Source organism: Trichomycterus rosablanca, chromosome 19, assembly GCF_030014385.1.
Source record: "Trichomycterus rosablanca isolate fTriRos1 chromosome 19, fTriRos1.hap1, whole genome shotgun sequence".
Classification (NCBI taxonomy): Eukaryota; Metazoa; Chordata; class Actinopteri; order Siluriformes; family Trichomycteridae; genus Trichomycterus; species Trichomycterus rosablanca.
In genome coordinates this window covers 8,110,962-8,124,757 of record NC_086006.1, presented here as the reverse complement: position 1 = coordinate 8,124,757, position 13,796 = coordinate 8,110,962, and the positions used below count along the sequence as shown (strand labels likewise).

Genomic DNA, 13,796 nt, shown 5'->3' with positions numbered 1-13,796 from the left:
TGCGTCGTCAGCAGTACTTCAACCGAGTCTTATGGACTCATACGATAAACTAAAGCCGCATGGCATCACTATAAATGATTGCATTGACATGTATAGTCTTCATGTCATGTGGATGGAAGTGTACAATACAAACAGCCACCCAAAAATAATCGTGGGTTAATGGATAATCACAATAACACAAAAACTGAGACCCTTGCTTCTGACAAGCCTACGACGGCTGCACACTCTTTGGTCATAATATTTCGACTTTATTCTCGTAATCATTTTGACTTTAATCTCGAAATAATTTCAACTTTATTCTCATAATATTTTGACCTTAATCTCAAAATCGAAATTTATACGACTTTATTCTCGAAATCAGAACTTAAAATATTTTTTACAGTGGCCCTAATACACCGTCATAAAGATCTGTTTCTCTCCAATTCTTTCTTTTTTTCTTTACTCATAGCGAGGCGTTTTCCCACACCTACCCCCTACAGCTCTCTAAACCAGCCTTCCTGCAAAAACTGAGACTCGAACCATGATTGGTCAGAATCTGAGCCTGCTGAAATGTTATTGGCTTGTGATGGTTTAGGAGTATTTGCATTCTGGAGGGAGGCTGAGCCTATTGATGTGTGCTGCAGGAGGTGGAATGGAGGGAGGGAGGGAGTAAGGCAAAGGAAGGCCAAAGGGAGGGATAGAGGAAAATAATAGAAGGGAAAGTCTCTTTTTTTCTGTTAGGGAGTGTGACAGCACTGGTGGAAAGGTTCTCGCAACTTGTGGTCTTGTGGAAAAGCAGACAATGGTGGACATAGCCGCTCGGCATCAGTGACTGTGTGAAGACCAGGGCTGGATATTCAAGATGAATGAGAGCTGCAGTGCACCAAGGGGGGAGCTGATCTGACAATGGAGCTTTTTTAGCAGCTAGAATTACAGAGGGAGTTGGAAGACAAGGGACAAACATTTGTGGCTTGTGAGTTTCACTTTGGAACAGAGGTAAGAATTCATTTTTATGGATCATTTCATTCAGTGAAATGATTATCACAGAGCAACAAAGCCTGTGGATCCATACAGGGGTTTCAGCATACAGATGGTGAGGAGCATGTAAAAGACAGACAATGTCACTGCTATAAACAATACATTCATATTTCAGCAAAATGGCACGAAATGTTTGTGGATTTAAATATGATAGAGGGAAATAACTCATCCTCAACTGTACATTGACCATTGTGATTCAAAATCAAACAAGCTGATGTCAGAAAAAGCAGCAGCACTAAACTGTTAATGTACAACTAACTCATTTTTAAGAGTATACTGCCTTATTGCAGGTGTACTTCTATTAAACCTTAAAAAGGTTAGAACAAAGTCTTCTTTACAGTGCTCATAGTTTCCACACCCAACATGTTTCATTAAAACACTAGTATCACTGTTGTAAAATATTAATGGAACATATTCAGTCTTCATCCTTATGTTGGTGTTAACAGTGTGTAAAATGTCCTGTCTGTAATGAAATGTTTACACCGTCTTTTAGGTTATTCCTGTAATTGAATGAACAAATCAGTTATGGTCAGGTTTGTTGTATTTCAGTTCTGGTCTTTAGCCTCTTCCATTGCTTTCAAGTGTATAAAAATCAATTATATACAATAAATGATATATTTAAGACCTTTCTTTCATTCACCATTATTGTGCTCCTGTGTACAAAGCAAGGTTTATAAAGACATTTATACATTATATACATTATGACAAGTTTGGTGTGGAACAGCTACAGTGGCTAGCTCAGATCCGTGATGCTTGATGTCAACCTCAATGAACAACTTTGGGATGAATTGGAATGCCGATTGTAAGCTTGGCCTTCTTGTCCTGAGCACACAAAGGGTCTTTTGACTGGATGGGCGCCAATTTCTACTCACATACAAAAAATGTCTTAAAGCCTGTCCATAAGAGTAAAGCTTGTTATTATGTATTGTCATGACAGCTGCTTTGTGTAGGTCATAAACTGGTACGACAATTCATTAAAACAGGCAGTGGAAACTGTTCTTATAACTGACTTTAGCTGACATGACAGCCAATGACATCTTGCTTTGGTTTATGACATTCTTATGTCAATGTTATGACCGAGGGTTCAAGTAAAGTGTTGCCAAATGTCAGTTATACAAGGCTTTAAGTGCACAAAATCAGGATTTGTAGATAAACAGAAGCTCAGCCTCTTGAATATAGAATATAGCTTTTACACTTTTGACGCTGGACAGAATAACACAAACAACCTTTACCAAAAACCCTTTAAAAAAATTACTATATCATTGCATTAAAAAAGACTAAATAAATAATAGGTCGATGTGATTTGCACATTTTTGCAACTTTAAAAAAAAAAAAGTTAAACGTTTCACGACCTATGTCATGTTGGTTTCCACCGATCCTCTTGGAAATGTGTTTAAACAGCTTAACTTTTTGTAGAGATGCTCCATGCAGGCACAGATGTTTACTATTCAATTACTATTGTAATGAACATGTAGCACCACCATCATACATCTAGGTATTGTGGTCAAATCATTTAAACAGAAAACTTCTAAAGGCTTAGTCTTTATCATTAAATCCAACTTTACTCAAGCTTTAAGGTGCTGATTTTGAAGCAGGGTCTTAATTTTTTGCTTGGATGTAAAGCTTGCCTGACTATGTACAGTAACCTTTGTGTTCCAGCATCTCTTCTAATTCATGGCAGACCTGTTTTCGATGTTTTTGGATTAAATCTGACCAGTCTGACAATTTTATTTCAAGCATAAGGTGACGGTTTGGGTTACATTCATGACAGGAACGGTAGTTACCCATTACACAAGATTCATCAGTTCACAAGGTTATATCGAACACAGTCCTGGACAATTTAGTATCTCCAATTCACCTCACTTGCATGTCTTTGGACTGTGGGAGGAAACCGGAGCATCCGGAGAAAACCCACGGACACAGGGAGAACATGCAAACTCCACACAGAAAGGACCCCGACCGCCCCACCTGGGGATCGAACTGAGGACCTTCTTGCTGTGAGGCGACAGTGCTACTCATTAGCCACCGGCGTGTCACCCGATTTTCTTTATGTAATGCTTGACTAATGCTCGGTCCTATACTGTATAAGGGCAGGGAAAAGTCAATTAATCATAATGACTAAGTAAACATTTTGAGGATATACTACAAAGTTTAATTATATTCTTCTTTAATTATATTCTATTATATTCTTCTGTATTATAGAAGCGTTAATGTCACCAATTTAATGATATTTGTAAAATCGTCATCTAGTTTTTGACCCACCCAATCTGGTCATATATTTAAAACACTCCCTATTAACATTTGTGTGTGTGTGTGTGTGTGTGTGTTGGCAAAAATATGCATTTTATTTAGTCAGTCACAGACGAACATATTAGAAAATCTCAAGACTGTGATGACATGTGGATTTAGAAAGTGTTCTGTTTTCTTGACTTTTTTTCTTTTACATACTTTGTGTTGTGGATTTGATTTTAAATGGTTCTAAATGCCATTTTATCCACTAATCTACACTTAATCATCCACAATGATTTAATGATGATCAAACATGTTTTAAAAATGTATTAAATCAAATAATAAACCAACAATGCTTACCAGTCACCACTATTCTTTTAATACCTCAATGGGTGGAAGCTGCTCTGCAATAAATTAGAATTAAATAGTGGATGTGTTCTAACAAGGACTAAAATAAATACAGTAAATACAGTAAATAAAAGATTCAGTATCACAGCTGTTTAAAGATATTTTTCTTGCTTTGTTTATTTATATATATATATTTATAGCCGCTTTTTATCAGGAGGAACAGATATCGCACTGTAAATAATTTGGCCAACGTTACCCAAGCAAGCAAAGAGTATTAAGGAAAATGTAAAAAGGAGGGGTTTATGTTGAATTAATGTGGGGAGGTGCAGATGTTTCGCCGTTGTGTCCGTGGCCGAGGCCTTCATAGGGTTATTTATGCTACGCTCAGTCCATGTCTCTATGGCGATGGCCGTTTGAAACACTCCGACTCTTGTTACGGCTTTGCCTCTCACAGCTGACACGTGACTCTGGGCAGAATCAACTGCTGCCTTTTTATTTTCTCTGAGCTGTAAATGATAATTGAAGAGCTGGACTGGTCTATTTCGGAGGTTCTAAAAAAACTGAAAATGATGGTGTATGTATTTTGTGGGGACATGGAACGCTTGGAAAATGTATGTGCTTTAGTTTTATGTTCGTCCAGCTAGCAGCAATATTACCAGATTTGCGGACAACCCTAATCCCTAAACCTTACTTCATTTACCCAGAAAACTTTGAATTGCTTCATCTTTGTCATTGAGGCCAACGTTGCCCAAGATTTAAGTTAAGATTTTAAAGCAGGGTCTTCTTTTTGCACTGCAGCCTCAAAGCCCATGTTGATATAAAGCTATCTATCTATCTATCTATCTATCTATCTATCTATCTATCTATCTATCTATCTATCTATCTATCTATCTATCTATCTATCCATCCATCCATCCATCCATCCATCCATCCATCCATCCATCCATCCAGCCATCCATCAAGCCATCCATCAAGCCATCCATCAAGCCATCCATCAAGCCATCCATCCATCCATCCATCCATCCATCCATCCATTCCATCCATCCATCCATCCATCAAGCCATCCATCAAGCCATCCATCAAGCCAAGCCAAACCAAGTTTTTGACTTGGCCACTCAAAAACCCCAATTTTATTTCTTTTGAGCCATCCACAGCTGGAATTGCTTGTGTTCTTTGGATCACTGCTTTTTTAGCCTGCTTCACATTGCCAGACAGGTTCCGATTAAGTGATGGTTAGATTTGACAGGTGGGGCAGTAATCATGCCTGGGCGTGGCTAGTGTAATTGAACCCAGTTTTCAATAGAATGTGGTTAACTGGTTGATTAAGTAGCTAAGAATACATTTCACATATGGTTGGCCTGGCCATCACCAATGATTTTTTACTTGGGTTATTTTTTGTTTACTATTAAAAGAAGTTTGATTATCTGAATCATATATGTGTTACAAATATGCAAAAAAAGAAATTAGAAAGAGGGCAAATATATTTTCACAGCACTGAAACTAAGCTGAAACATCGTAACCTTGTAGGTGGTAGCCTAGTGGGTAGAGCTTTGGGCTTTGGGCTCTGCCATTCAACCACTGTTGGGCTCTTGAGCAAGGCCCTTAACCCTCTTGGCTCCAGCGGCACTGTACAATGGCTGGCCCTACACTCTGATCCATCCATCCATCCATCCATCCATCTATTTAAACATTACATTCTACTGCAAAACATGACAGAAAAAAAGCCAGTTTTGATCATAGCACAAAGGCTGAGAACTTGTGGAATAAAGTAATTTGTCTGACAAGGGCCAGTGATAGCTCAGTGGTTAAGGTACTGGACTAGTAAACAGAAGGTTGCCGGTTCAAGCCCCGCCACCACCAAGTTGCCACTGTTGGGTCCCTGAGCAAGGCCCTTAACCCTCAATTGCTCATTGTGTTCCACTCACTGTGTAAGTCGCTTTGGATAAAAGCGTCTGCTAAATGCTGAAAATGTAAATGACAAGACAAGGATTGAACATTATATTATTACAAGCTGAAATACCTTCCATGTTTGGAGAGTCAACAAAACCTATAAAGAGACACATTCCATCTGCTGTAGACCTGGGTCTCTGCTGTGTGTGAATTTAAACAACACAGAACAAGTACGACAGAACTGAAAGCAAAATCAATATAGCAGTGCCATGTGTGTTCACATCCCAAGCATAAAATAGATTGGTGGATTAACTAAGTGGTGTAACAGATCTGATCCTGTACCAGAGACGATCTAAAAAGAGACATGGCACTTAGAAATCATCTTTGAAATGGCAGTTATTTTAAGTCCAGCCTTCCATTTCTTTAAATGAGTAGAGAGCTATAAGATTAAAACTGTAAACCAGATGTTTCAATTACTTTTATAAAATATCTAGCTGGACAAGAATGGTGTAAATAATTTGTTCTTTGGCATGCACTGCAAATACAGACAGTGTTTCTGAAGGTATTTCTTTAGGTATTTTGCATGCTAGAGTTTGTTGCTACCCTCAAGGTAGGTCAAAACATAAATGATTCCCTAGTCTCTAGACACTTTAACTCCAAGCTATGTATCCATCATTCTGGATTACCCCACTGGAAAGCTTTTAAACTATATTACAGACTAGTTACTCTAGAGTTTCACAATAACAGCAAAAGACAACATTAATTTTCTCCTCTTTAGTAACCACTTCAGCTTGATCAGATTTACATAAAGCAGAAGTACAGGGCACCAATTTATTACGGTGCACTATATACATTTACTTACTTGCTGAAAGCAGCCAACCTTCCTTCTGCATGTTTTTGGGAGCTGGGAAGAAACCATAGTAACAACAGAAAACCCATACGGGCATAGGATAACTTGCCAAACTCTAGTGAGGTGAGGTTTGAAGCAAGCTCACTAGGACACAGATTCTGTGCGACACTCAAACTACAATACAGTTTCTATTTTTTTGTGTAGGTCAGATATGGGGCTAAATTGTAAAGATTTGATTGGTCATTGTTTCGGTTACACTAAGACTATTAAAATTTTGGACTACACACTGGACTTATTATTTATTTATCATTTGCATCTGCACTTTGTATCAATGTATTTGCACATTTACATACGTATTTGCACATTTTTACATATTTTTTACGTATTTGTTCGTCTATTATTATTATTATTATATGATCTATCTATCTACCTACCGACCTACAGTGGTACCTTGTAACTCAACGTCCTCGAAACTCAAAATCTTTGAAACTCAATGCCCTTTGTCAAGAAATTCGTATCCTGAAACTCAACGATTCCCTTAAACTCAACGTGTTTAGTTTGTATTTATTTAATTGGATTTATTTAATTTCAAATTAACAATGAACAGTCACTTTGTTTAGCGCTCAGCTTGAGCGGTGCGGTGACACGTCATCAAAGTGTGCATATGAGACGAAGATGCATTTGTGTTGAATAGCCATCAGACTCACCCATGTTTAGCTGGATTTTCTTCACTGTTTCACTTTTAAACTTGTGTTACAGCTCGGGGTTCTGAGAAATTGTAAGAATCATCTTTTTATTTTAGTGTGTTTATATTATATTTGTGTTATTTTCAGTGTATGAGTGTCAGAAACAACATTTTACATTACATTTTACCAACAGTTATAAAAGCATCATGTGCCGCTCAGGTGGCGCAGCGGTAAAAACACACGCTGCAACCAGAGCTAGATTCCGGATACATGGTATCGAATTCAGCTCTGCCTTACTGGCTCGAGGCTGAGTGGCTACGTGAACAACGATTAGCCGGTTGTTCAGTTGGGGGGCGGGACAAGGGGCCGGAAGTGTGTTTCTCTCTGTCAGAATGGTGCAGTTATGACCTCTGCCGGCTGATTAGAGGCGCCTGCACAAGAGATGAGGAAGGAGTGCTTTTAGGGTGTGTCACTCCGCATGCAACGCTAGGTGGCGCAACACTCGTCAATGTGTAGGTGAAAAAATGCAGGCGGCTGCTGCTCATGTTTCGGATGTGGGTTAGCTTCGATCTCCTCGGTTAGGGCAGAGTTCGGCATGGGCAGAGAGGAAGCACGATGCAAATTGGATAATTGGACGTGCTAAAAGGGGGAGAAAATAATTTTAAAAAAATAATAATAATAAAATAAAAGCATCATGTTAAGCATTACGGTCTGTCTCATTAATATTTATAATATTAATATTTTATCCAGTAACTTTAAGTAAGACTATTTCTACGTATGCTAATGCTAAGTATCAGGTTTGTTCATTTGTGTTCTTGTTTATTTGCTAGCCTCAGCCCTCTTCTTTGTGTCTTTGTCCTTCTCTTGGCTCTTTTCTATGGTTAAATTATGAATGTAATTTGACCTGCAGATGCTGCTGGGTTGGAAGTGAGCCTCAGGGTGTTTCATTAATTACATGACTTAAGTTTCCAGTGAATTCAGGGTCAATGAAATTGTTATTTACTACTGTTCTTTATTAGTATTAAACTGTAACTACTGGAAATGCTTGCATTGTGCCGTGTTACTGGTATTCAGGCTCTGTTCATTCCTTAAGGATAAACTAGCCTATTTTGAGTCATTCTTTGTGCTTTGCCCAGTGAATAAGGAAAAACCAGATCAGTTAGGGGCAGGCCTGGATTTGCTATGCAGCACGGAGGAATTTAACATATTCTTAGTGCGATGATAGTCAGTCAGAGTGCAATTGTCACGTGGCTTTATCTGCTGTACACATTCCACTTCTCGTTTTACCACTTTCTTCACACAGCATGGGAAGATTAAACTGGCATTAAGTTCATTATTGAAGTTCAGCTGGGTTTTCTGTTAAAAAAGAGTAAACCCTTTGCAGTTAATTACATTACTTACTCATCAAATGTAAAGCAAGAATAATTTCAGTATTACTAATAACACATGTCTAAACTTTTCATGAAACAATTCTATATTTCCTGTCTTTGTTCAACACATGATTAATCATTTATAGTTCAGACTGAAACAAGTTGTACTGGGTGGGTCACGCCTGGTCACTGACGCAACAGCTGTAGCTAAAAATCCACAAACAAAAAGCGGGGCCATAATAACAGGAATTAATAAAAGAATAAAAAAACAGAAGTGCAAAACCAAGACACACGTTTGCAGGTCCAAGAACCAGACCTTAAGGCCGGCGTTTGGCCTGACAAATAAAGCAATAATAAGTCATTCATCTCTGCCTCCTGACGACCCATAATGGCACAGCAGGTGAGCCTGATTTCATAATTCGCACCCTTTACCTATCTTCACATTAGGTGAACACATTATGAACGGGTTCACAAACGTTTTCATTCACAGTAAGTGCCATTTTTGGGGCTGACAGATGAGCAACTAAACAGTTTTTCAAAAGCCCCAAAAAAATGTGTTACAGAGAAACATAATAATAATTAAATACTTGTACACAAAAGCTTTCTTGTGGAGGCTTTATGTTACACCTTGTACAGAGAGAAAGATAAATTAAAAATCATTCATCTCTGCCTCCTGATGACCCATAATGGCACAGCAGGTGGGCATGATTTCATAATCCACACCCCCTACCAATCTTTACATTAGGTAAACACATTATGAACGGGTTCACAAACTTTTTAATACAACTACACAGTAAGCACCATTTGTGGGGCTGACAGATGAGCAACTGAAAAACATTGATCCGGTAATAATCTACAATGTGTGTTGCTTATACAAAACTCCTCTTGTTTACAGGAAGGCCCATGTGACTACAAACAGAAACCATGGCATCCCCAGAGACCCTCACCCCACAGCCTACAGGTAAATAAAATACTTTTTATTAGTTTTTAAGCATTTTCACCCCTTTTTTCCAGATTTAGTATAGTAATTTGTCTTCTGCTGCTGGGGATCCCTGATTGCATTCGAGGAGAGTATATAGCGGACGCCTTCTTTTTTATATATCGAGTGTTATATATATCGATCAGCCATAACATTAAAACCACCTCCTTTTTTCTACACTCACTGTCCATGTTATCAGCTCCATTGACCATATAGAAGCACTTTGTAGTTCCACAATTACTGACTGTAGTCCATCTGTTTCTCTGCATGCTTTGTTAGCCCCCTTTCATGCTGTTCTCTGATGGTCAGGACCCTCACAGTACCACTACAGAGCAGGTATTATTTAGGTGGTGGATCATTCTCAGCACTGCAGTGACACTGACATGGTGGTGGTGTGTTAGTGTGTGTTGTGCTGGTATGAGTGGATAAGACACAGAAATGCAGATGGAGTTTTTAAACACCTCACTGTCACTGCTGGACTGAGAATAGTCCACCAACCAAAAATATCCATCCAACGGCACCCCGTGGGCAGCGTCCTGTGACCACTGATGAAGGTCTAGAAGATGACCAACTCAAACAGCTGCAATAGATGAGCGATCGTCTCTGACTTTACATCTACAAGGTGGACCAACTAGGTAGGAGTGTCTAATACAGTGGACAGTGAGTGGACACGGTATTTAAAAACTCCAGCAGCACTGCTGTGTCTGATCCACTCATACCAGCACGACACACACCAACACACCACCACCATGTCAGTGTCACTGCAGTGCTGAGAATGATCCACCACCTAAATAATACCTGCTCTGTAGTGGTCCTGTGGGGGTCCTGACCATTGAAGAACAGCAGAGAAACAGATGGACTACAGTCAGTAATTGTAGAACTACAAAGTGCTTCTATATGGTAAGTGGAGCTGATAAAATGGACAGTGAGTGTAGAAACAAGGAGGTGGTTTTAATGTTATGGCTGATCAATGTATATGCCAGAACAAAGTCTTCCCCAAACAGTTGCCAAAAGGTCTGTGTTTTATATAATTGATTTTCTACAACTGTTAGTCATGGGTGTTGCTGAAAGACTTAATCATTAGGATGGCTGTACACATACTTTTGACCATATAGTGTTGCTACAGTGTAATTATAGTGTCCTGTATAAAAACTTGGTCCGTAGTGCCACGTGGTCCAGCCAGTCAGTTTTTTTTCCTATTTGGCTCGAGCTATGAAGTCTGACCATTTTAATCTCCAGGCAGCTTGTTGAAGTAAGAAAGAGCACAGTGGTGTTCTAAGGCCAGCTGACCATATGCTGTAACAAACAAATCCTGCCAGTGTGTCATGTGACACCTGGCTCTGACAGACATCCAGCGGGCAATCATGGAGACAGCGAGCATGACCCAGTCACTCAGATTTTTGCATTTTCCAAAAGTCGAGTTGGTAAATTCAAGGAGTTTGTTTTATTTTTGCTGGAGTGACACTGGGGAGGACAGGACAGAAGGTAAATGATCTGTGATGGTGACACATTTAAAATAGAAACACACAGGCGGTTCTGGAAATGTTAGAATATTTTACTAACCGTGTCTGTAAGAGATTTTTTTATTGCATGTTTGCCTTAATGTGTATACACTGTGGGGTATTTTTACATGGGTAATGCAAAATATACACTTATCAGCCATAACATTAAAACCACCTCCTTGTTTCTACACTTACTGTCCATTTTATCAGCTCCACTTACCATATAGAAGCACTTTGTAGTTCTACAATTACTGACTGTAGTCCATCTGTTTCTCTACATACTGTTTTAGCCTGCTTTCACCCTGTTTTTCAATGGTCAGGACCCCCACAGGACCACTACAGAGCAGGTATTACTTAGGTGGTGGATGATTCTCTGCACTGCAGTGACAATGACATGGTGGTGATGTGTTAGTGTGTGTTGTGCTGGTATGAGTGGATCAGACACAGCAATGCTGCTGGAGTTTTTAAATACCGTGTCCACTCACTGTCCACTCTGTTAGACACTCCTACCTAGTTGGTCCACCTTGTAGATGTAAAGTCAGAGATGGTCGCTCATCTATTGCTGCTGTTTGAGTTGGTCATCTTTTAGACCTTCATCAGTGGTCACAGGACGCTGGCTGGATATTTTTGGTTGGTGGACTATTCTCAGTCCAGCAGTGACAGTGAGGTGTTTAAAAACTTCAGCAGCACTGCTGTGTCTGATCCACTCATACCAGCACAACACACACTAACACACCATCACCATGTCAGTGTCACTGCAGGGCTGAGAATGATCCATCACCCAAATAATACCTGCTCTGTGGTGGTCCTGACCATTGAAGAACAGGGTAAAAGCAGGCTAAAAAAAGGAGAGAGAGAAACAGATGGACTGCAGTCAGTAATTGTAGAACTACAATTATGATCCACTCATACCAGCACAACACACACTAACACACCACCACCATGTCTTTACCCACCACCCAAATAATACCTGCTCTGTAGTGGTCCTGGGAGAGTCCTGACCATCAGAACAGCATGAAAGGGGGTTAACAAAGCATGCAGAGAAACAGATGGACTACAGTCAGTAATTGTAGAACTACAAAGTGCTTCTATATGGTAAGTGGAGCTGATAAAATGGACAGCAAGGAGGTGGTTTTAATGTTATGGGTGATCAGTGTATATATTTTATATAAATACACATGTTTTTTTTTACACCTGTCAGCAGTGGGTTTGGCTGAACCACTTGATCTCAGTAATTATGAGGGGTGTCTGTATACTTTTGGACATGTAGTGTCTTTTTTTTAATAACATCCACTCTTAATCTCCACTCTTGCTATAAAAAAAACCATATTGTGTCATGACCTGGGTTTGATCCTTGTCTTCTTGAGTTTTACATGTCTTCCTGGTGTCTGCCTACCTCTGAGAACATACAGTAGGTGGAATGGTTGATCTAATTACCCTTGGTGTGAGTGTGAGTGTTCGTATCCCCGCCCTGGACAGGGTGTGAATCCGTATCAGGGCAACAAGTACTCATGAATATGAATAAATGAATGAAGACAGTATTTCAATGCTGTTTTTTTTTACACCATTTAGTCAGGTGTTGTCGTTCACTAGTCATCACCTACAAGATGCTCTGTGATTACACCTATTGCATTTAATTGCACACAACAAATTAGAAATCATTAGTCATGCTCCAAAAAATTCAGGTCACAAGAATTCTAATCATCGTAGTCTGACCTGAATTCAGGGTTTAGAGTTTACTGACTGGGCTGTAGTTTATTTCCCAACCCTTGGGAGGAAAAAAGTCTGAACGTTTTACAACTTGTTCAGTTGTTCCACCCAGCACTTCTAAGTGAGTCACGATGTGGCTTATGTAGCGTTAACACAACACTGCGTCTCTGACAGAGCGCTTCCCTTTACACACCTTTTTCTCTGTAAATGACGTATGTTTTTATGTCAGTCGGGTGGTATAGTGTGTGTATGTGTGTGTATTTTAAAGGCTGTAGGTAATAATTATCCCTGGGTTTGGAAGGATGACATTTGTTGGGAAGAAAGCCAGTGCTTATTCTGAGCTGGAATGTCCACAGGTCTCTGCCAGTAGTTATTAAGGACAGCTATTTGCTATTTGTTCCGAGATGGGATGTGTTTACCTTGTAATGGTTTGTTACAAGGTCAATTGCGCATTCAGTGAAGTGTCTGTTTTCCAGATGTGAAATTATAGAGCTTGTTGTTTTTCTGTTACCCAGTCTAAATGTTTTCTGAAATGTATTTCTGTTAGTGATGAACACACCGAACTAAAGACAAAGTGTTACATTTATTATTATTATTATATTATTGTATTGATTATATTTCTATTGTATTTCTATTAGTGATGGACACACCGAACTAAAGACAAAGTGTTACATTTATTATTATTATTATATTATTGTATTGATTATATTTCTATTGTATTTCTATTAGTGATGGACACACCGAACTACAGACAAAGTGTTACATTTATTATTATTATTATTATTATTATTATTGTTATATTTATTTTATTTCTATTAGTGATGGACACACTGATCTAAAGACAAAGTGTTACATTTATTATTATTATTATATTATTGTATTGATTATATTTCTATTGTATTTCTATTAGTGATGAAGACACACCGAACTACAGACAAAGTGTTACATTTATTATTATATTATTGTATTTATTATATTTCTGTTGTATTTCTATTAGTGCTGGACACACTGAACCAAAGACAAAGTGTTACATTTATTATTATTATATTGTATTGATTATATTTCTATTGTATTTCTATTAGTGATGAAGACACACCGAACTACAGACAAAGTGTTACATTTATTATTATTATTATTATTATTGTTATATTTATTGTATTTCTATTAGTGATGAAGACACACCGAACTACAGACAAAGTGTTACATTTATTATTA

General features: G+C 38.6%; 1 protein-coding gene across 3 annotated transcripts in view; it reads left to right on the top strand.

Moving 5' to 3' along the window:
* Nucleotides 1-710: 710 nt before the first annotated feature.
* Nucleotides 711-13,796, top strand: part of arhgef10lb (Rho guanine nucleotide exchange factor (GEF) 10-like b) — a 71,222-nt gene continuing 58,136 nt past the window's right edge. For all 3 annotated transcript variants that reach the window (XM_063014853.1, XM_063014852.1, XM_063014851.1), the window contains exons 1-2: nt 711-975; nt 9,286-9,351. In XM_063014853.1, coding sequence (XP_062870923.1) covers nt 9,315-9,351 — 37 coding nt within the window. In that variant the 5' untranslated portion in view covers nt 711-975; nt 9,286-9,314. The remainder of the gene's footprint in view (nt 976-9,285; nt 9,352-13,796) is intronic.